Source organism: Halichoerus grypus, chromosome 9 (assembly GCF_964656455.1).
Source record: "Halichoerus grypus chromosome 9, mHalGry1.hap1.1, whole genome shotgun sequence".
Classification (NCBI taxonomy): Eukaryota; Metazoa; Chordata; class Mammalia; order Carnivora; family Phocidae; genus Halichoerus; species Halichoerus grypus.
The window spans coordinates 128,494,029-128,517,741 of NC_135720.1; the positions used below are offsets into that span (position 1 = coordinate 128,494,029).

At 41.0% G+C, this 23,713-nt stretch overlaps 1 protein-coding gene across 7 annotated transcripts in view; it reads left to right on the forward strand.

Annotated features, from left to right (window-relative positions):
* GCNT2 (glucosaminyl (N-acetyl) transferase 2 (I blood group)) overlaps nucleotides 1–23,713 on the forward strand; it is an 88,483-nt gene that overhangs the window by 50,982 nt on the left and 13,788 nt on the right. For 3 of the 7 annotated variants that reach the window (XM_078055694.1, XM_036071105.2, XM_036071104.2), the window contains exon 1: nucleotides 95–1,074. The exons of the other annotated variants lie outside the window; for them this stretch is intronic. In XM_078055694.1, coding sequence (XP_077911820.1) covers nucleotides 150–1,074 — 925 coding nt within the window. In that variant the 5' untranslated portion in view covers nucleotides 95–149. Of the gene's footprint in view, nucleotides 1–94; nucleotides 1,075–23,713 lie in introns of those variants that run through there. 7 annotated transcript variants of the gene reach the window in all.

Here is a 23,713-nt window from a genome sequence, read left to right on the forward strand (position 1 = left end):
AGGATTGAAGGACTCAAGCCCTCTGGAGAAGCTTGCCGAAATTCAAGACTGGGAAGACAGGCGGTTCAACCTCTTCACACTTGCGGGTTAAGGGACTGGTCATTTCTCAATCCCTGGAGAGAGATTCCTTCCCCAAGGAAGTGAAAATAATGAACTTTTGGAGGTACTGCTTTTTTGCTTTCACTGTGTTCAGTGGGGTTATTTTTGTGATATTTTATAATAGCCCGTTACACCTGCCAAAGAATTTCGGGACGCTGAATAGCTCCAGTCACAGGTATTTTAGAATACATGCCTGTGATAACGCCTTAGAAGATAAGTCCACTTTTTTGTGGGGAAAGACCTTGCCATCACCTTTGGGGAGTGTCCCGTGTAAGGACTACCTGATCCAAAATCACTACATCACCAGCCCCCTGTCGGAAGAAGAAGCTGCTTTTCCTTTGGCTTATGTCATGGTCATCCATAAGGACTTTGATACTTTTGAAAGGCTCTTCAGGGCTATCTATATGCCCCAAAATGTCTACTGCGTTCACGTGGATGAGAAAGCCACAGCTGAGTTTAAGGAATCTGTGTGGCAGTTACTAAGCTGCTTCCCAAATGCTTTTGTTGCTTCCAAGATGGAGCCAGTGGTCTATGGGGGGATCTCCAGGCTCCAGGCTGACCTGAACTGCCTAAAAGACCTCGCGGCGTCCAAGGTGCCGTGGAAGTACGCCATCAACACGTGCGGGCAAGACTTCCCCCTGAAAACCAACAAGGAGATAATTCGGTATCTGAAAGGCTTTAAAGGGAAAAACATTACCCCAGGGGTGCTGCCTCCAGCTCACGCAATCAAGCGGACTAAATTCGTCCACCGGGAGCATATAGGCAAAGATGGCTCCTTTGTGAAAAATACTAATATTTTGAAAACCTCACCTCCACATCAGCTGACCATCTACTTTGGCACTGCCTATGTGGCCCTTACCAGAGAGTTTGTCAACTTTGTCCTCCATGACAAAAGGGCCATTGATCTACTACACTGGTCAAAAGATACTTACAGCCCCGATGAACATTTCTGGGTGACACTTAATAGGATTCCAGGTATGTGCTGATTTCCATTCCAATTTTTTCTTATTCATAGATTGAGTTCACTAACATCCAACGCTTCTAGAGAACAGACTTGTTTGAAATTATTTGAAAAAAAAAATTTAATGCTTAGAAAACTATTAGTCTGGTTGCTTTTTAGTGACCAGCTTAGTGCCAACTGTCTTGTAACTCTGTGCGGTATAGTGATCTAAGAAGTATGCAAGAGCTGCCTGAGCTCTGGCAAAGCTGTCTTTGATCTTGTATCATGTAGCTCAGTCTTTTGTTTGTGTGTGTGTGTGTGTGTTTTTTTTAATTGAGGTGTAATTGACATATACTAGCTCAGTCTTGTGAATGAATGCTTTTCATGTCCTTGATAAGCACAGCCATAACGTGTTGAAATTGATTTTTAATAAGCATTCTAGAATTTATGACTTGAAATAGGTAGTGTTTCTTTCAGAGCATGTCACACAGTATCCCATTCATCCTCAAAGTCATTGCTCAAAGTCGGTGGGGCTGTTTTTAGAATCTGTGAATCTTCTTTGGAAGTTGATAAATTGTCTCTTCAGTTAAATGTCTCTAATCTAAGACCTGACCAAGTACCCAGGTCTCAACTAACTTGGTTCAACAAAAACAGTCTGATATTTTGTTGTCGAGAAGAATGGGTAAAATGAATTGGAATCCCCAGAGTTGATCAACAGCTGGAGGTGATCCAAAGTAAATTCTCAATTTCGAAGTCACAGATTGCTGGAAATTCCACTTTGCAGTCTCTTGATTTCATAGACTGGGAAGCCTTTTCTGTTGTTTATGATCATTTGGAAAGGGGTCCGAGGTATGCCAGGCCACTGAAGGCGGAAAACAGCTCCAAATTCCCTCTTTGATTCAGGACTGAGTTTCTTTTCAAAATTCTGTTTTCCGTATGTTGTCTGAGGACACCTGTGTGCCCGTAGCACCTGTTCCTGGTGATGTCCCAATAAACGAGTTTCCACTGTTGTGACAGCATGGCTGTGGTTATCAACCCTCGTGAGGGTGGCCCTATCCCTGCTCTTACGTGGACTATTGTTATCAAGGACACATTTGAGTGAGGTTTCAAGCTACCTTCGTAGCTGAAAGATTCATAGCTGTGACTCTTTTCTCAATTATTCAGCATTCCTAAGAGCCAAGTGGGAGTGGTGGTCACAAAGTCTACTCAGGGCAGAAAGAGGACAGGCAAGGTGACTGGGAACAGAGACATGTTCTATCCTGTGGGCTACTGAATTGTCAGATCACAAAGACTTGTAGGAGCGGGAGTAAACCAACGCTTACCAGAGTGTAGTGAGTGTTCATTCTTACTGTTTACAAATGACTATTTTAAACACATGTAAATATGCACTAGGTGGCATCTAATACTGTTTTGGTTAATATAGTTTGCTCCAGATGTATGTTCTACATCATTTCTTTCAAGGATAAGAAATAATCATTGTTATCCTCATGTACAGAGGAAGAAAAGGAGGCTTAGAGAGATTGAAGTAATATGCTCCTCTTTACACAGCTTGTCCAAGCAAAGCTGGGATCTAATCCTGGATTCGTGTGACCTGAAGTTTGAACTTGCACCAGGAAAGGAAGGAATAATCATTTTTTCTTTCCTATTTCTAAAGCAAATTCCCGGGGCGCCTGGGTGGCTCAGTCGGTTAAGCGTCCTACTCTCGATTTCAGCTCAGGTCATGATCTCAGGATCCTAAGATCAAGCCCTGCATTGGGCTCCAAGCTCAGTGTGGAGTCTGCTTGTCCCTCTCCGTTCCCCCTGCTTGTTCTCACGCACTCACACGCACTCTCTCTCTCTTTCTCAAATAATCAATAAAATCTTTAAAAAAAAAAAAAAGTAAAGCAAATCGCCTGCAGAATTCCCGAAAGGGGATAGGGTAAGGATGGGGGAGGGGGGGAAGAACAGTGGAAGTAAGCTCCACCTGACCACTTTAAGCTGGAAATAAGGTTAGCAGGAATATGGAGTGCTAGTGTGTGTGTGTGTGTGTGTGTGTGTGTGTGTGTGTGTGTGTGTTGGAACACAGTGAACATGCTGAGGCTTAGCAGGGCCACTGTGCTAGCTGGAGTCATGGGAAGGTGTCCTTGCCAGAACTGATTGCCAGCCCCACACAGGCTTCTGTGCCAGTTTCCTCGGTCCCCATCTGCAACAGGCTTTGGTCTGGCCCTTCCTTCTGTGAGCCAGTGGGAATGGGAGGTGTTCTTCAGTTAATGTTCTTACAAAAGGCTGGTGAGGGGAGAAGCAACCAGGCTGAGACTCTGAACCTAATCACTGTGAAGTATCTTGAGGACTTTGTCTTTACAATGAGTAGAAGTCTTTCTTTTTCTTTTCTTTTAAAGATTTTTTTTTTTTTCTTAAGTAATCTCTACACCCAACCTGGAGCTCGAACTTTACAACCCCCGAGATCAAGAGTCACATGTTCTACCGACAGAGCCAGCCGGGCGCCTCTTGTTCATTTTACATACACTGTTTTTAAGTTTACCACAAAAATACAGAGAAAAAGAAAAATGATCTTTATTTTAGGCACCCTATTGTTCGTGAGAAACAAAGGACTACTGGATATGTTATTTATTTACATAGATCATATGCAGATATTTAGGAAGCTAATTTTAATTTAAATGCTTAAGTTTTTCTTATTTGGAAGCATTTTATAATCTGGACCCAAACCGTTTGGTGGAACTAAGTCTCCAGGGATCTTTGCTTCCCAGAACCCAACAATGGCAAGTGCACGCAACTCTCAGATAGGTTAGTACAATGCTTGTTTCCTTGCGTCAAGCTTTGCAGTGGCTTTTCATTATCTTGAGGATCAGGTTGAAGTTCTTATTGTGACATGACCTCCATGACCTGACTTCTCCTCCCCCTTACCCTTCCCTGACCCATCTCTCTTTCTTTTTACTTGATGCTTCAGACTTCATGTTCCAGCAACTCCTTAGCCCTACACACTTTCCCAATTTTCACTTAATTTGGGGGCGGCGGTCTTTGGGATATCCCTCCTACTATCTCTGTCTAACTCCGATTCATCCTTTATAATCCACCTTGGATGGCACCTCGGGAAGCCATCTCCAATCACCCACCTCCCAGATAATTGGTACTCCAACTCTGGGTTCTCCTCTACTCCGTGCACTGCTCCCAGCATTGGATTATAATTTCCTGCTAAGTGCGTATCTCCTCTGCCCTACCCCCTCAGTGTTTGGGTTCCTTAAGGGTAAGAAATAGGACGACCATCTTTGTCTTCCCCATCACTACCCCACACTACCACCTACCACCGTGCCTGACTTGAGGATTTGTAGCTTGCTGGATGGCTGTGGGGAAGGTGTGGGGAGGGGCTAGATAGTTATGAGAAGCTTGGAAGGATGTATAAAAGTGTCCTGTCTCTGGGTGGGGTGGGGCGAATTTTTGAGTAAGGATTGGAGAAAGAGGAGGTAAGATACTGCTTGGAGGTGTCATTCCACAATAACGAAGTCCCACAAATGGTATCAGTAAAGAGAAAGAGAAAGATACCAGAAAGACGTTGTAGAATTGGCAAGCCCCAGAGTTCCAGCTGAAATGTTAATAGGGCAAAGTTCCTCCTTAAAAAAATCTGGTTTCCAGGTAGCCACTCTGGGCCCATCATGCATTCGCATCTGATTCCAGGAGAAAGCACTGGTACCCCATGTGGGTGCCTCCAGTTAGTTCCCACCTTACTTGCACCTGGTTTGAATTTCTCCCGCAACCTGGCACCCACCCAACCCTGCCGGTGGTACTTCTTCCTGACCTACTCAACGTTCCTGCAGTGGGCTTCTACTGCCGTAATTTGATCTAGGCTGCTTCTTAGCTAATGGATTAGGAAAAACAAAACAAAACAAAACAAAAACCCTGAGTGTAAGGAAATGAAAGGCTAGGAAAAGACAACAATAGAAAGAAAACTTGAAACATTTCTCCAGGTGTAGCTCCCAGCAAATGTAAACAGTGAGCTGTTGAGAAGCTATGTGTTCTCCACGGAAAGGTTACCAGGCCCTTAAATCTGGGCAGGGCTGGCTCAGTCCCAGTTCTTTTCAAAGTATGTATTGTATGCTCTGTACATCAGCCTAAATTTAGAAGTCAGTTTGGAGAACCACAAAGGATGCATTCAATCATGCCGACTGTACCAATGACCGAGAATTAGAAACATTGATGGCCTGGTGGAGTCCTGTCCTCATGAATGTCATTAGAACAGTCAGGTCTACCAGAAAGCTGAGTTTGTGTGTGTGTCCAGATGATAATCCACACTGGATGTGGAGATAAATTCTGGTTGAAGGAGAAATTATATAAAACAGAAACTTCCATGGGTCCTTATCCATTTAACAGTTTTAAAATGATACCACTTTAGGGGCACCTGGGTGGCTCAGTTGGTTGAACATCCGAGTCTTGATTTCAACTCAGGTCATGATTTCGGCGTCATGAGATTGAGCCCCTCATCAGGCTGGGCGTGGAGCATGCTTAAGATTCTCTCTCTGTCTCTCTCCCTCTGCACCCCCCACCATGCATGTTCTTTCTCTCTCTCTCTCAAAAAAATAAATAAAATGATGCCACTTTTGTATAGCCAGATAATACCAAATACACATAATAAATTTGGACATGATTTTTAAAATATTATGTCAGTGATTTGGGCCTTTTGCCCTGTTTTTCCTCCATTAGAAAAGGGCTGAAGGCTCTTCTCGGGCCAGTAATTTGGGGAAGATTTATGATTTACAATTTATCCTGGCTCTTGAGTACCTAGAATGATAAGTTTATATCATAAAATGGTGAGTTCTGGTAGAGAAACCTTAGGCAGGTTGCCTACTATTTAGATAATTAAGTTCTGCTGAAGCCGTAGGCAGTTGAAGGATCATTTATGATGTCTCCAGGCATTGGCTGTGCTGTAATATTTGGATCATCTTTCCTGGAGAATCTATGCCCAAACATTCTTTGCTCCCCACCCCTGTGAAGGAAAAAGTCCGGAAACACTGCTCTTAATTAGCTTTTAATTCCTAATCTCTAGAACAACATTATGCAAGACAAAAAATTGGATTAAAGTATATATGAAGATTTAATTAAATATAAATACCATTATGATTGGTAAATATTCACTGAGCTTACCATGACTTGAATTCTGGCGGAAAGGATTAATGTAGCTACCATTTCAGAACTGGCAAGACCATTTGTCCAACATTCTTTCAACCTGCCATCACTGTCTACAAATTGTATAAGACAAATATTTTCTAGAAGCCTTAGTTGCCTTTTTTTTAAACAAAAGCATAATATTGCATTTCAGTGACTCTTTAAGCAACAACATAAAATATTTTGTATATCAAAGCCCTAATAAATGTACAATCAATGTCAGAATGATCTCTTTAACATAAATATCTCTACTCTGTTTCTCTGAACCATTACAACAGCATCTCCTTCCATCCGCCTTTGAGTCCACACAATGCTATGAAAAGGACTCGGGAGCCAGACAAAGTTGAAGTCCCGGATCCTATTATTTGCGAACTATGTGGTATTGGCCTTAGTGTATGCTGACCCTCAGTTTACCCATCTATGATGATGGGAATAATAAATAGCACTTAGTTCCCAGAGAAGTTATAAGTATTAAGTAAGATAATGCATATAGTGCAATGGTTCTCAGACAGAGCCCCAGAACCAACAGGGCCTGTTGACACAGATTGCTGGGCCATCCCCTCAGAGTTTCTGATTCAGCAGGTCTGGAGCAAGCCCCAACATCTGTATTTCTAACAAGCTCCCAGGGGATCCTGATGCTCCTTGTCTAGGAGAACCGCTGATCTAGACCCTCTCTTATGGAGACTGGCCCATGTATAGATTTGCAGCAAATGTTGGTTCTGTTGATTTCCATCAGAGACTCTCCTTGACTGAGAAAAAAAGGCAGCCACCAGGACAAAGGAAACTGAGGGTGTATAAATAGGAAAAGCTGGACCGGTGGTGGTTGCATATAGAAGGTGTTGTAAAGGTGGTGTGCAAAGGGCTGGTGGGAAAGTATTCCTATTGAGCAAATATCCCCTGGGCTCAGGAATGAGGCAAACCCGCTGATGAGTTTTAGCTTGGTCCTTATTAGCTTGGTGACCGTGGGTAGCTCTGACCTCAGACACCTCATCTATACGGTCCTGATAACAACAGCTACTTAATAAGTTGTTCTGAGAGGGGCACCTGGCTGACCCAGTTGGTCAAGTACAGGACTCTTGATCTCGGGGTTGTGAGTTTGAGCCCTATGTTGGGTGTAGAGATGACTTAAATAAATAAAGCTTACCCAAGAATTAAAAAAAAAAATAAGTTCTGAGAATTAAATGAAAAAGTTGAGTGTCATGAGTGACAGGATAAGTCTTTATCCACTTAGTAATATGAATATGTATAAAGAAAACCTTAATGTGGTCTAGAGTTCCTAAACTAACTAGATCCTCAAGGTGTTAAATACAATTAATTTAAATATCTTTTTACTCTAAAAGCATGTCTACACTATGGCTCCACCACCAAGTACAACTGGATGTAGATATACCCAGAGAAAACCAGGAGGAAGTATAGGAAAATGTAAGCAAGTTTCACATGTTGGGATGGGCACTTATTCTTTGTAATTTTGATTTCCCTTAGTGTAATCGGTGTAATTTTTGAAACTACTAAAACAGCTCACTTGGTCCTCACACGAATATTGCTGGGTGTGTATTATCCATAAGAAGTGTTTCCTTAAAAATCCAAAGGATGTCAGTATTGTCTTCAGGACTTTATTTTTGTGAACACATCAGGTGAAAGGAACAGGAATTGGGATTCATAGGTTGCTTTGTTTGCTGAAAGCATATCGTGCCCCAGAAGGGACTTACGTGGTATTTGTTTAGAATATAATATAATTTCTCAGAAAAGGAAATCAGCACAGCCAGGACCTGAAAGAAACGAGAGCTTTTTCACAATCATTCTATACAGGTTTTTGCTGGCGCAGCCACATCCTTCCCATTTTGGGTGTTCAACTTCCTCAAAGTTAAAACAAACGTTACCCCTCCTAGCTACTCACACAGGGATAATTTATAAACCCTAATACGAAATTCACCAACACGCAGCTCCATAACCCTCTTGTGCCCATCAACCAGTTTCTCCAACTGCCAACATACTACACAAACCCAAAGCCAGAAAACAAAATTTATGAAAAATCTTTGAATTGACTCTATAATTTTCAGACATGAGTAGCTTCCTCTTTTCAAAGGAAATACAAAATTCCAGTAGTCCAGGCTGAGGCTTTCTGCGTATCCCATGATAGTGTTTTGCTGAAAAGTGAAAATCTTTTTATCCAACCTAAACTTTTAGGATCTATTACATCAACCAGATTGTGTTTTCTTCTCCCCCCCCCTTTTTTTTAATGGACAAAGCTGAATCTACAAACTCTTTAAGCCTTAGAAAGCAAGAGTCAGAATGATGCTTGTTACATCATTAGGATAGTAAAACTCATTTAGTGGGATAGACCCTTCCACCTGCAGTGTTTAGAGATACTTTTGTTCATCTCTTGTTGCTACTGAATATCCACTTCCTCTATTTAAGAAAAACACAACAAAACAAAAAAAGGACAAATACACGGTCTTCTGATTTTAAGAGTCCTTGTATGTTGACTTGGAAATGACACAAGGATATTTCACTTTCAGCTATATATTAATGTATTTAACATGACCACTGGTTCTCGCAGAGCCTTCTCTTTTCTTCTTTTTAAAGATTTTATTTATTTATTTGAGAGAGAGAGAGTGAGCGAGAGAGAGAGCATAAGCAGGGGGCACAGGCAGAGGGAGAGGGAGGAGCAGGGTCTCCGCTGAGCAGGGAGTCCGATGCGGCGCTCGATCCCGGGACCCTGGGATCATGACTTGAGCCGAAGGCAGATGCTTAACCGACTGAGCCACCCAGGCGCCCCAAGCCTTCTCTGCTGGGTTCAGTCATCTTGTTAATTTTTCACATGTGTGATTTCATCTGAGATTCCCCAGGTTTCAAGCTTCCGAGCTTTGCACGAGGCTCCTCTCATCTTGCAGGACTGTGTGGAGGGACGAATTTCAACGTTGGCATCCCAGCCTCATCAGTTAACAGCTGGTCTGACACTGGGCAAGTTTACTTTACCAACCTGAGCCCCAGTTAATTTTTGGTTTTAGGAATTTAGAGAAAGTTTGGAAGGTATTTGGGAATTTATTAAAAAGTAAGATTGTGTATTGGGCAGTTCTGATTCAATTTCACTCCCCAATATATAAATATGTAGAATAATGCATTTCACAGCAGTGGCTCTGACTTGCTAGTATTTCTTTTCAAAGATGCTTGTAAAAGAGCCAGAAGAATCTTGAGGTGGCTCTAAGGAGGAGAGTTTTGGATGACCCCAAAGGACACTCAAGAATTAGAACAGCAGGGGCATGTGGGTGGCTCAGTTGGTTGAGCTTCCAACTCTTGATTTTGGCTCAGGTCATGATCTTGGGGTCATGGGATCGAGCCCCATGTCAGGCTCCGAGCTTGGCGGGGAGTCTGCTTGAGATTCTCTCTCTCCTCTGCCCCTCACTCTCTCTCACCCTCTCTCTCTCTTTCGCTAAAATAAATAAGTAAATCTTAAAAAAAAAAAAAAGAATTAGAACAGCAGTTTGTGGACCTTGAGTTTTTTAAACACTTCACACTGCACATCTAAAAACAGTAGAATACTAAACAAATGGACCGTAAGTGTTACGAGCCTGGTGTGAATGTTTTATTTTCCTTTTTATAAGTTCTTCACACTCCAACCACTGCAGTGACCACATAAGAAGGGCCAATGACCTAGATATGCACACTGCAAAATTATCTTCTAGCCTCTGTTCTAGCCTCTGTCCTTGTATGACCCTAGGTAAGTCACCTAACTTCTCTGGGCCTCAGGTTCCTCCTCAGTAAAATGAAAAAAAAGGTGGGCTGGGTGATCTCAAAAAAATTCTCCTGCATTAATTTGCTTTAACTCTGGAGCATGCAGTGGAAGGAGCAAAAATTTTACACATTCATTTACCTGCTGGCTGATCTTGAGCAGTTAACCTATCCTATGTGGGCCACAGTTGACTCATCTATAAAATGGAGACAATACTAGCAATTTATAAGATGATGGAGAAGGTAGTTCCCAGTTCAGCCTTTGTTGATTGTATGACCATTTCCATCCTGCCTTTTTTCCAGTATAGGATTACTGGAACAATAGGCCTACTGGAACAATGAATTTCTCTCCTTGTCACAGTCACTATGTCTGTGTTTAGATGCCAACCGCCACTCCTGCCAGGACTTAATAAAACTCAGGCCAATCATCATAGGCAGTGGGTGTGGGTGATTTTTGTGCTGTAAAATTCTAACCAAATGAGGATGTTAGTTACTGAGTACTAACACAATAACCCCATTTGCCTGGCTGTCTTAATATAGCACATTTCTCCTTGTTTCTGGAGAGTATTTTCTGGGCACGCCCATAAATACTGAGCTAGATGAAGGCTAGTGTAATATATAACTGTGGGGGAGGGGAGGAGGCCCTCTGGAGCCAGACGACTTGGCTTCAAATGCAGTTTTGCAGATTTCTAGTGTATACAATTTGAGGCAAATGATGTAATCACTCTGAATCTCAGTTTCTGTATTTGTAAAATGGGGACAATAATAGTACCTACTATTGTAAGTGAATTATGTGTAGTAATACATATCAAATGCCAAAAATCGTGCATAGTGCCTGGTAAGTATTAATAACTGTTAGGTTTTTGTTTTTGTTTTTATTCCACCCAATTGTCCTCATTAAGAGACAACAGGAACTGGGAAAACACAATTTTTCCATGATGCAAAGGCTTCTGAGATTACTACAAAGGATCTGGAAGATTTTCTGGATCTCAGACAAAATCAGCTTGAATTTCCCTCTCCCCGCCAGCTTCCAATACTACTCTCCTTGTGGGGAAATGAGAGGAAAAGAGTAACTGTAGTATGACACTGGTTAGTGAGAGTATTTGTCTCACGTGCATCATTTTTTGGTGGGCAAGTTCATGCTTAGATACGAAGAAACACAGGTGTTCAACAACAATCCTGTGTCAATGTTGGCATCTTGACTCTTGAGGATACCTACAATTTCCAGATAACCTGAATCTCCTCTCTGCGCCAATTGAAAAAAAAATGCAGTATTGTTTCCACCAGAATGAGGGGGCACCTGAACCAGGTTGAAACGGTATCTCAGGAAGCATCTGGTCCATCTCCCTGTCCGCTTCCATCCATTGTGTCCCAAGAAGGACACGTGGAGTGAGGAGTGTGCCAGATGAAAGACATGGCCTCATTTACCTTCAGAGCCCTCCAGTGGCCCACATGGAATTGAGAACCGTGGTAGGATGAGGAATGTGGGCCCCCTTCCCTCAAAGGGGAGGGGGTTCAAACCATGGCTTCTTCTAGCTCGTGATTTGGGCAGATCCCTTCAATTCTTCAAACTCCATTTCCTCAGCCTAGGAATGATACTGCTAATCTCATGGTGGTGATGGGAAAGGAAGCACGTGTTGTTAAGATGAATCAAGTGGTAACTCTTAACTGTACCGTGACTCTATAATTAGTAACTTATAACTCCAGCCAGGACTCTAAGGCCCATAATGCCACTCCTGACTCACAGAAGGTGCTCACTGAATGTGGTTTTGGGGATAGGTTTTGTTTCTGTTTTTGTTTTAAGTGGACCATGCAAGAAAGAGTAAAAACTTGGAATGGCTACTTCAAGAAGAACAAAATGACTTTGTGAAGTGAAATGGGTAATTTCGTTTTGGAGTTGGAAGGGATATTCGCATCATTTAGGTTTAGAGAAACCAAGCCCAGGAAGGTGAAGTGATTTGTTTGGGTCACCTGATTTAGCAGCTGAATTGGGTCACGATGATGGGACTTCTAAGTCATAATACAATAGTCGGTTTATTTAGTGCTTCTCACAATTTATTTCTGAAATACTCTAGATTTTGGAGGAAAAGGGCAGTAACATTTTGGTATGTATGTTATCCAATACTGAAAGATAAGTTTTAATGATGAGATTCTATAAATGTGTTCCAAATTCATCAAAAAAGGTAGTGAATATTCATATTCCTCAAATGAAAATTTTTTATTGGTATACTACAAAATGGAATTTTTCAATATATCCATTTACCATGAAGGAGACCTATTCTGTTATACAATATTGTTGAATTTGGAGAAGCTTCCTTTTTTATTTTTAAATTCATATGCACTTTTCACAGAGTCCCATGTGCTCTGACCATTGCATAGTGTCATACATCCACTACCACGTTGGCAAATCCTGACCTGTTCTCTCTCCTATGGTTTTGCCTTTTCCAGAATGTCATAAAAATGGAATCTTAGAATATGTAGCCTTTGGGGTCTGGAAAAGCAGCTTCTTATTCAGCCTCCTTAAAAATCTTAATAATATGGAGTGCCTGGGTGGCTCAGTCGGTTAAGTGTGTGCCTTCGGCTCAGGTCATGATCCCAGGGTCCTGGGATCGAGTTCTGCATTGGGCTCCCTGCTCTTCAGGGAGCCTGCTTCTCCCTCTGCCTGGAATAAATGTTGTGAGTTCCAAGGTGAATATGATAGTTTCTTATAGACCCTCTGGCGTCTTAATAGCTGTTGATAATTGGTTCCGTTTAGCAGACTTTCCCCATATTATTTATGTATTATTTTCCATAAATAATAGAATCAGTCGGAGCTTTTATTATTAAAAAAAAAAGCATGGTCATTTTTAGTAATATTATTCACTGGGGTAATAAACTAAAAGTAAATACAGTATGTAGTTATATCATTACTAAGCTTCAATTTGGTAAGCTTTTGTTAGCTTTGATTTGATGGTAACTGTGATTCCGAATACAGACAGTCCCCGACTTAGGATGGGTCTGGTTCTACTCCCTATTTTTCAATTTTTAGATGGTGTGAATGTAATTTGCATTGGGTGGAGACTGTACTTTGAATTTTGAATTTTGACCTTTTCCCGGGCTAGTGATATGCTGCCCCCTCTCGTGGGACTTAGCAGCCAGCTGCAGATCCCAGTGAGCCCTGCCATCACAAGCCCATCACCCTGAGGCGCTGATAAATTCTGTACGCAGACAGCCATTCTGTTTTTCGCTTTCAATGCAGTGTTCAGTTAAATTACATGAGGTAGTCAATACCGTATTATCAAATAGGCTTTGTGTTAGATGATATTGCCCAACCAAAGGCAATATGGGTATTCTGAACATATTTGAGGTAGGCTAGACTAAGTGTTGATGTTTGGTAGGTTAGGTGTGTTAAATGTATTTTCAACTAACAGTGGGTTTATTGGGACTTAACCCCAGTGGAAGTCAAGGAAGATCTGTAAACAGTAGGAACATCACAAGCTTAATTTCACTTTTATTCCAGAAACACATGTGACAGATTCACAAAACTTCCATCGTGAGTCCTTTCACTCAGTCATACGAGAGCATCATAATGAGCACATCCCAACATCCCAATATGACCTCTTATTAGAACTCATTTGGGGGGCGCCAGCTGGTTCAGTCGGTAGAGGATGCAACTCTTAACCTCAGGGTTGTGCGTTCAAGCCCCACATTGGGTGTGGAGCCTACTTAAAAAACAAACAAAAGACTCATACAGAAGAAGAGTTGTCTAGGTTTGTAGGTGGCTTAAGAGTTTATCTTTTACTATAAATTAAATGTATTAGTCATTGGTCTTGATCTAAAAATGTCCATAATTCAGAGTTTCTAAAATATTGAAATAACTATCATACAAATGAGAACACCAATATCAAGTACTTCAGAATCAGGGCCCGGAAACCTGAAAGCTGGAGACCCAAAACCAGCACCGTGATCCCAAGGATGACCCTAGGCAGAAGAGAAGGGGCGAGGGCAAGGAACTGAAGGGGCCAACGTTTCTTTGAAGTCTCATGTTTTATTTTACAAATTTATAAAAATACACATTCCTGGGCGCCTGGGTGGCTCAGTTGGTTAAGCGACTGCCTTCGGCTCAGGTCATGATCCTGGAGTCCCTGGATCGAGTCCCGCATCAGGCTCCCTGCTCAGCAGGGAGTCTGCTTCTCCTTCTGACCCTCCCCCGTCTCATGTGCTCTCTCTCTCAAATAAATAAATAAAATCTTTAAAAAAACATACATCTATAACTTAAACTTCTATTGAAATACTACATAAACATAAAACTGCACTTATTGGAATTGAGCACTGAATTTTGCACTGATCCTGACCTGAGTAACCTGCACAAGAAAATATGTTACTGCTAATACACAGGAAACCCCTCCAGTCACTTCCAAGAGTGACGATCATCCCCACCCGAAAATTACTTTTGCCTGTCTTTGTGTTGTTATTGTGACTCCTAACTGTAGCCCTGTGCTTTTTATCCAAATGTTCAGATTCAGGAGATGTTTCCAGAAGAAATGCTAGGCCTACCCTGTGACTTTCTGTATTTCTAAAAACTGCTGCAAACTCCATGGCGTTGGGGGTGGGGGATACCCATATACCAGGGGCACATCCCAAGACTCTTTCTCCTGTGTTTCTTCTCTTTTGAAAGTTTATTTAGATGTTTCTCATATTTTGCAGAAGAAGAGTGTAAACAGAAGAACTACTTCTCCAGTTTTGTATAAAAGATTGCTTGCTATAGATAGGCACTTAGTTCCCAGAATTAGCAACCTTTATATATACCCCAGTACATGCAGCAACAAATGGAACTTACCACTGACCTTTAACTCTTTTGGGCCTGTCTTGGGTTGAAAATAGGGATTAAAATTAGACAAGAGTCCTAAGCAAGTATGGTTTTTATTTGGCTGCTTCTACGTGGAATTGGAGGGAATGTTTTACAACTTGCGAATGAATTCTTGATTTACATCCAACTGGCTGTAGCCTGGTGCCTTGTTTTGAAGGTGAAGAAGGCACTGTGTACTGGGCAAGATAAAAATTTGTCTAATGGATTTGTTAAGAACCTTTTTCCAGACAACCAACAAAGTAGTACAGGGCATGCAATGTTCTCTTACCTCCAACAGGGAATGATCCTGACATGAAATCCCTTATCTTGTAATGGAGTGAGAAGGGGAGTCAATCTGGTAAATGCTTTTATTTGAAACAGTCACGTAAAATCTAGGAAATGCCACTTGAAGTGCATATACTTAATTGAAGCTGTAAACAAACACATCTAAACAGATCAAGAGAAAATTACAGTACTTGATGTTCACGTGCTCCAAATAACAACAGAATCTCCCGTTTCTAGAATCTATAAAAACGTAAGTCCTAAGGAAACAGTTTTTGACTTGATAAAGCTATGAAAGTGGTAAACTTGTACATATGGAGTGCCCAGACTCATTTAAAGAAACCCAATCCATCTCTCTCTTTTTTTTTTAAGAGAGAAAGAGAACGAGAGAGAGAAAGCATGCACGTGAGCAGGGGAGAGGCAGAGGGAGAGAGAGAGAGAGAGAGGGAGAATCTTAAGCAGACTCCACACTCAGCAGCGTGGAGCCTGTCCCAGGGCTTGATCTCATGACCCTGAGATCATGACCTGAGCTGAAATCAACAGTCAGACGCTTGACGAACTGAGGCACTCAGGCGCCCCAACAACCCATATATCTCAATGATAAAAGCTGCTTGTGAAAGGTTATTTGCAATCTATATCCAATATAGGTGAGTCAACTAGTTAATAGCTATGTTGAAGTCCTAAGGGGACATGGAAGTATTTATTTGTATAAGAAGATGCTTTATGAAAAAAAATTTTTTATTCTTTTTTTTTAATTCTAGTGTAGTTAACATACAGTGCTGTATTTGTTTCAGGTGTACAATATAGTGATTCAGCACTTCCATATATCACCCTATCACAACAAGTACCCTCCTCAATCCCCATCACCTATTTCACCCATCCCCCCACCCACCTCCCCTCTGGTAACCATCTGTTTGTTCTCTGTAGTCAAGAGTCTGTTTCTTGGTTTCTCTCTCTCTCTGCCCATATTTTTGTTTGTTTCTTAAATTCCACATATGAGTGAAATCATATATTTGTCTTTCTCTGACTGACTTATTTCACTTAGCATAATACCCTCTAGCTCCATCCGTATCATTGCAAATGGTAAGATTTTATTCTTTTTTATGGCTGAATAATATTCCATTGTATATGTATACCATATCTTCTTTATCCATTCTTCTATTGATGGCACTTGGGCTGCTTCCATAATTTGGCTATTGTGAACAATGCTGCTAGAAACATCAGGGTGCATAAATTAGCGTTTTTGTGGTTTTGGGGTAAATACCCAGTAGCACAATTATTGGACTGTAGGGTAGTTCTATTTTTAACTTACTGAGGAAGCTCCATACTATTCTCCACAGTGGGTGCACCAGTTTGCATTCCCACCAACAGTACACAAGGATTCCTTTTTCTCCACGTCCTCAGTACTTGTTTCTTATGAAATAATCTTCTCTTAATGATTGTTATCTGTACGTGTAAGATTTTGTAATGTTTTTTTTTTTTTAACTTTCATTTTTGTTCTTTGTAGTGTTATGCATTTTTTGAATCCATTCTAATAACCAGGGTTCAGTTTTTCACGAATTATAGAATAATATTTTTTAGAAAGAGAAAAAGGAAAGATTCACAAGGCAGATGTACCATAGTGCTTGACACTGGTTAATTTGGGGGAGTTGGAAAATAAACAACTGGTCTCTTTGCACTTTTCTGTGCTTTTAAAACCTCTAACACTTAAAATTGCTTTATTTGGTGAAAAATAAAATCTCTCCTTACTGAGGCACAATGCTTGCTGTTTGAGAAGCTAAAAAGTATTATCCTTATGAAGGGATGTTCCATAAAATATTCTGTGAAGAACAGGTGTTCTCAACCCTGGCTACCCAGTACGATTATATATGGGCATTTTGAAAACCATCAGTATCTGGGCCTTAACCAATGACCAGTGAAAATGGAAGACCAATTCAGGAATTCCCAAAAGGGTGGCAGGACAGCCGGGTGTGTGTGGACAGTGATGCATGATGAGGTGGGCAGTGTGAAAGATGAGGTCTTGAAACCGAGTATTACACATGATGTGTTGATCCGGGCTAGGTAGACAAGATGAATGAGTGAAGTATGATGGGGATCAGGGCGTCAGGAGAGTTCCTGGCTTCTTAAAGCCCCAGTGAATTGTTGTCAAGTGTCCAAATTATTTGGACACTGGCAGTCCAAAGTTCTGTGGGGAACCTTCTGTTTTTTTTCAGTGTTCAACCCCCATTTTGATAAGGGTCGAACCAAATAAGCCTGCGATCAGATGTGGTTTATGAGCTGCCCGTCTTCTGTTTGTAGCCTGGGGGACAAGATTGCAACGATCCTTTTGTTATCATGGTCAGTATTTTGGTACCTTCCTGGCCAGAATGTGAACTCTAGCAGTGAACTGCTGGTCTCAGCCAGGGTTTCCATTCTGAGGAGGTAGCTGGGGCCAGCTGCTTGATTAGTGACAGTCTGAAGCCAAAAGTTAAAAATGCCGGTTGAGAGTCAAGCTTTTGAGGGAGGAGATAAGTGTTAAACTGGGTCCAGGGGGATCAGAAGCAGCAATGTAAAATGAGCAATGGTGTGAGGAGTGAGAATTCCAGTAAAAGGCAGAATGGGCTCCCTTGGGAGAGGTTTGAGATGATGGCAAGTCAGAATTTGCTTTCATTTGTTGGGGGATGAGTGGTTGATGGGTAAGCATCTCGAAGTGGCTTGAAGAAACAGACATGCGGCAGACAGTTCAAAGTAATCCTGCACACCCCCCCAAATAGGAGGTAAACAAGGTCAACCCTGATTATAGAAAAAGCCATCTAGTGGTATCGCCAATAAAGTGGACAGATTGGAGGCAGTCAGAGCAGTCTCTGGCGAGAGATGTGAAGCCCCTGAATTAGGACCATGCCAGCAAAGGGAAGCAACATCATTATAAGCCAGGGAGAACCACTGGTAGATTGGAAATCAGTTGGGGGCTCCCATACTGCACAAAATGGTGAAGTCGTAGCTGGAAGCGATTAATGAGTGAATTTGGGTTCCTTGCAAAGGTGAAGGATTTTGAAAACTGTCATGGTTTAGTGGAAGAAAGGAAGGCAAGTTGACAACCTCCAAGCCTGGAAGTGGTAAAACTGAAGGGCTTCACCATCTCAGAAAAATGTGCCATGAATAAAGGAGTGTTTGAGAAGAGTTAAAGGTGATAAGCAGCCAAAGAGAAATGTAGGCACCTGGTCAATGGGTCAAGGTCAGCCTTTAGGTCAGGATTGTATTGAAATCTGAACTGTTCTGGGTCAGAGATTTTCCACCTTTCTAAACGTGTCACTGACCTTCCCTGTTCTTCACCAGAAGACTGTCAGGGAAAGACTTGAGTAGAGGTGTCTGGGCTGCTAATAGAAATATTAATAAATATAAACCCTTCTGGATACACTAGGCCAAAAGCTCCAAGAACATCTCATTCATAGCTTTACCCTCAACATCTACTCTAGAACATAGGAAACATTCAAGAAAACTGTTTGAATAATTGAGTAAATTATCTTGAAACAAAATCAGTAAATTATTAAGGACGTGCACACTCCTGGGCAATTCACTTAAATTTACACAGCATGCCAATGAGAAGGAATATATTAAAATAGTAAAGCATATTAAAATTTCTAAAATCCCTTTGAGTCTAAAATTCTGGGTTTTTCTTCCTTTACTCATTTCATCTTTTCCTTTTACAACCAAAGAAGAATCAATTTGTTGACAATTACTGGAGGTAAATGCAGGGGTGTCGTTTTTAAGGATACTATGCCATGATCGCAAAGACTCAGAACTCTAGAAAACATCCATAAGAAACAAGACAGGATCTCTTTTAGTAAATTTCATGCGTTAAAAATCCTAAGTGATTAATGAACAACTTTGTAGGTAAAAACAAAAATAGACCTTTTTATTGCTAAACATGACCCCAATTACAATGAGAAAAAAGGGCTACAAGTTACTTCACACCGCATTTCCCACTTACTAGGTAATTTTCCTTTTTTTTTCTGGTTGGTAAAGCCAGTCACCACTGAACATTGTGCATTTCTATGTCTTTTGTTGAATTATTCTTAGAATATTCACAAGTACAATGACTAAGTCAGCAAAGCCAGTAAGCCTCAGAGGTACATAAATAAACGTATGAAAAATATAAAAGCAGTAACATTAAAGAAGTTTTTGCAAACTAAAAAAAAAAAAATGTTCATTTTACATGCAAATATTTGCACATGATTTTATTAATAATGTACAATTTAATGTTCTCAATCGGGGCAGTTTTGCTCCCCAGGGAACATTTGGCTACATCTGAAAACATTTTTGGGTTGTCATGGGGTATGGGGGGGGGTAGGAGGTAGGAGGATGGGACAGGTATGGGGACTGCTACTAGCATCTAGTGGATAAAGGCTCCACATCCTCCAAGGCTCAGGTCAGCCCCCCCAGCAATGAGAATGTCATTGCCTCCCAAATGTCAGTACTGCCAAAGCTGGTAAACTTGATCTTAGCCAAAAGGCCGAGAAGCGATCAAGGCTGGTAAACTTGCTTCTGGTTATAGTAAAGACGCAGTGTCTTCCACAGCTACAGCTGTCCCCAGGACTTTAATAGAGGGATTATGTTTGCAACCATTTATTTAGGGAAGTGTGCCAGGCACCGTGCTAAGCACAAGACATCCGTTATCTTATTTCACATGAACAAAACCCTCTAAGGTTTTGAAGGTTAGTATGTGATATCTTAAAGAGATTACATAACTGTTCAAGGTCACACAACCAGTAATAGCCGAGATAAGGATTTGAAATGTGGACTCTGACCTCAAAGCCTGTGCTGTTAATCATGTATAAATAATGTCAAAAGGAACATCTTCACATACAGATACTTACGCTTTAGCTTAGCTCATTTTGAAGCTATTGGTTTAAAGGGCCAGAGGGAATTGGGGGTTATAGAGGCTTTTCCTGCATATTTCCAAATTGATTTTCCAGAGTTATACCAATTTACGGCACCACCATTAATTTGTGAGCATTGTGAGCATCAGCATTGGCTTTTGACACTTAAAAACAAAATCCCTTGTTTATTCAATAAATTAAAAAGTATATATCTGAGCTTCAATAATAAGCAATTGCTGGACTTCGTTACCACATGTAGGTCTCCCAAAATGAGGACTACACTGTGTGAGAACAGTAAGAAGAAAGTCAAGTCAATATAAATAAAGCTTGCATTTCAAAGAACCGTATTCATTAATTCAACAAATGCAGTTATTTGACTAATAATGGCTAAGCTCCAAGAAAAACATTCTTGGTTACTCTGTAAACTTATCTCAAATCTTTTGTTTAAATAAGCCTATGAAGAGCAAATGAGAGAATTGGAGTTTATAGTTTAAAATAGTTTCTCCCGGGCGCCTGGGTGGCTCAGTCGTTAAGCGTCTGCCTTCGGCTCAGGTCATGATCCCAGGGTCCTGGGATCGAGTCCCACATCGGGCTCCCTGCTCGGCGGGAGGCCTGCTTCTCCCTCTCCCACTCCCCCTGCTTGTGTTCCTGCTCTCGCTACCTCTCTGTCAAATAAATAAATAAAATCTTTTAAAAAAATAAAAAATAAAAAAAAAAATAATAAAAAAAAAAAAAAATAAAATAGTTTCTCCAGTAATATTAGTGTCTTCTTTTTGCCCCATCCTAGAAATAATGCAAAAGAGACCCTTCCTAGGACACTGTGAATTGAGGGTAGACTTTATCCGTATACCCCATAACTACCCTCCTAGAATCCTGACAAGTAAGAATAATCATAATCATAACAGCAATAAAAAAAACACAGTCATCCAGTCCAGTATTTTTAAAAGAGCACTCTTTCCCACGAGTGGATCCAGAAATCACTTTAGTAGGCTTTGACCAGTATTTTTAATATGAGAAAATAACACAAAATAAACAAGTGCATCATACGTAATAAGCCTAAGGCGTTTGTAAAACTTTTGTTGGCTTTATGTATGTGTGCGCTCCTACAATGGCGTAAATTGTTTTTCTGTGGATTGCAGTCTAAAAGGTTGAGAAACCACTGATCTGTTCTACACTTCATTTGAAAGGTGAGTCTGTGTGGCCTTAAATGATGGTTCCAGGATACACAGCTGGTTAGTGACAAAGCTAGGGTAAGAACCAAGTTCCCCAATCCCAGGGGAAAGGCCAGTGTGTTCCACGGGGGCATGGGGGTGAGGTGGGGTGAGGGTAGCGTGTGCCGCAGGTCAATCTCTGGGAGAAAATTATGCTTAGTAGATACTTTTAGGAAGTAGAAGGGGCATCCAGGTTGGGATGGGATCAGTAGCTTTGGGGTCTCCACGTGTGTTTTAACTCAAGCCACATTAAATTACTGCATAGTGGGCACACGGTACATTTAGAACATTCAATCTCTTGCTTGCCATTATCCCCTCACAATAATAATCAAGCGATGCCTGCAAAGTATTCATATTGAGTTGATATTTGAGCTGTCTCCAGAAGTCTTGTTGAGGACTAGTTGTACCAGGCAGGACCGATATGGCAAATAGGTGATTGATGGCCGCTTAAGCAATTGCTGTAGGGCAAACTGAAACAGGTTGGCCTTGGCTAAGAGAGGAGAATAAATACTTTTTATACTGAGAGGTAGAGCATGATTACACCTGCAAGTACAGTGACCTGTTGGGAAACCAAGGTGGCAAGCAGGCCTGTCTTAGCCACACACAATCTAAGTGGTCCTACCATCACCCTTGAAGACTGAGTTGCTGGGCAACCCTTGCACGCCACACCCATTCACTCTCTTAACATTGACTGGGAATCCCCCGTGGGCCCAGTGCTGTGAGTTCAAGGCACCCTGAGGACCGGTCTTCTGCTCAACACGGCTTTTCCCCACGCCAGGTGGGCTGATGGTCTTCAAGAAGGTGATTTGAGAGGTCTACTCAAATGCCTGTATTCCCTGCTGTGCGGACAGGTTTGTAAAATTAATCAAAGGATGGAAGGTACGTAGTACCAGATTTCTTCATCAGGGCGAAATGTAGGGAAAGGAGAAAGAAAAGGTAACCTGAAACCTGATGAAGGCCGAGGGAGGGACTTCAAGGAGAGAGGAGACAGAAGCTATGTCCTCTTTGCAATGCTGGTTACAGCCCAGAGCTTCTCAGACTTGATCACGTGCCGGGATGCTCTGGGGATCTTGTGAATATGCCGATTCTGGTGCAGAATGAAAGAGAAAAAAAATATCTTGTCCTTTAAAAAATGTACTCATGTAAAGGAGGGTAGGGACATTTTGTTATGGCAATATGTTCTTCACACTCTTCTGCTGTAGCTTTTCATCAAAATAGACTTGTAAAAATTACATCCATGTCAGCTAATCTTGTAGACACAAGTAAATATACCAAATTATCTCTTTGTTTTCTAGACTGCCCTCCCCCCCACCCCCAACTTAACCAAGGCAAGTTTTATTCTAAATTCTTTTAAAATGTGTACTAAGAACAAAATAAAGAAGCTTCTCTTGGGAAAGCAAGCGCTAAAGTAATTTTTAAAGTAATAAATGCAAATCAAAGCAATAGGAAGAAATATCGCTTAATAAATGGTATTTTTCTTGGGGACTACTCAATATTTATAAGCAAACTTTTCAAGTTTGGCAGCGAGAAGAAAAAAAGAATCTGTCTTATAGCAAGCCCTTAGGGGTAAGAATTCATGCCATTTACAGGAAAGGCTGTGCAAAATTTAATTTTAGTTGGGAGACCTTGGTACAATTCTTGATTTAGATCATCATATAATTGTCATGTGACATCAGGGAAAAAGAACAGAGCTTTTTTCTTCTGAAAATGCACATTTTTATTAATGTTCTTAAAGAGGAAACATGTTTATGTGCCTAATCCAGTTAAAATTTTTGAAAAGTATTGGTCTTGTCCGGTTTTTTTTGTTATTAAAAAATATCTATCATCCTAGGTAATTTTTTTTCTCATTAGTATGTATATTAGTTTTTTATTTGCCATTGTAACTATCACAGACTTAGCAGCTTAAACAACATAAATGTATTATCTTACAATTCTGTAGGACAGAAGTCTGACACGGGTCTCACCAGACTAAAACCAAAGAGTTGGCTGGGCTCTGTTCCTTTCTGTAGGGTCTGGGCCTTTTCTAATGGCCACCCATGTTCCTTAGCCCCTTCCTCTACCTTCAAATGGTAAAAAAAAAAAGAAAAAAAAAAGAAAAAAAAAAAAAAGACCAGCTCATCACCTCCCTCTTCCACTGTTAAAGACCCTTGTGATTGCATTGGTCCGGCCTGGATAATTAAGGATAATTTCCCTATTTTAAGGTTAGCTGATTAGCAAACTGAATTCCATTTTGCCCTGTAACATAATTTCAGGTTCCAGAGATTAGAATCCAGACTTCTTTGAATATATGTCATTGTGAGGGGCGTTATTCTGCCTACTGGATCTTCTGAGAAAGGACTACTACAGTCTGGGTGCAGATGTCATGAGCGTGGTGCCATTACATCAAAATTATGTTCAGATTGTATTGCTCACTGGTGAAAATTATTGGAGCTCTTATAAAACAAAATAGTTCTTTTGTTGCATTTACCTTTGATTCCCATATACCTACTTTCCAGTAATGGAAATCTTGGCGTAAAACTACTCTATAGGATTAAATGGACCCTTTAATCTCTGACTTATCCAAAATTTATTGAGATGGAGAGGGTTATTTGAAATGGTTTAGCAC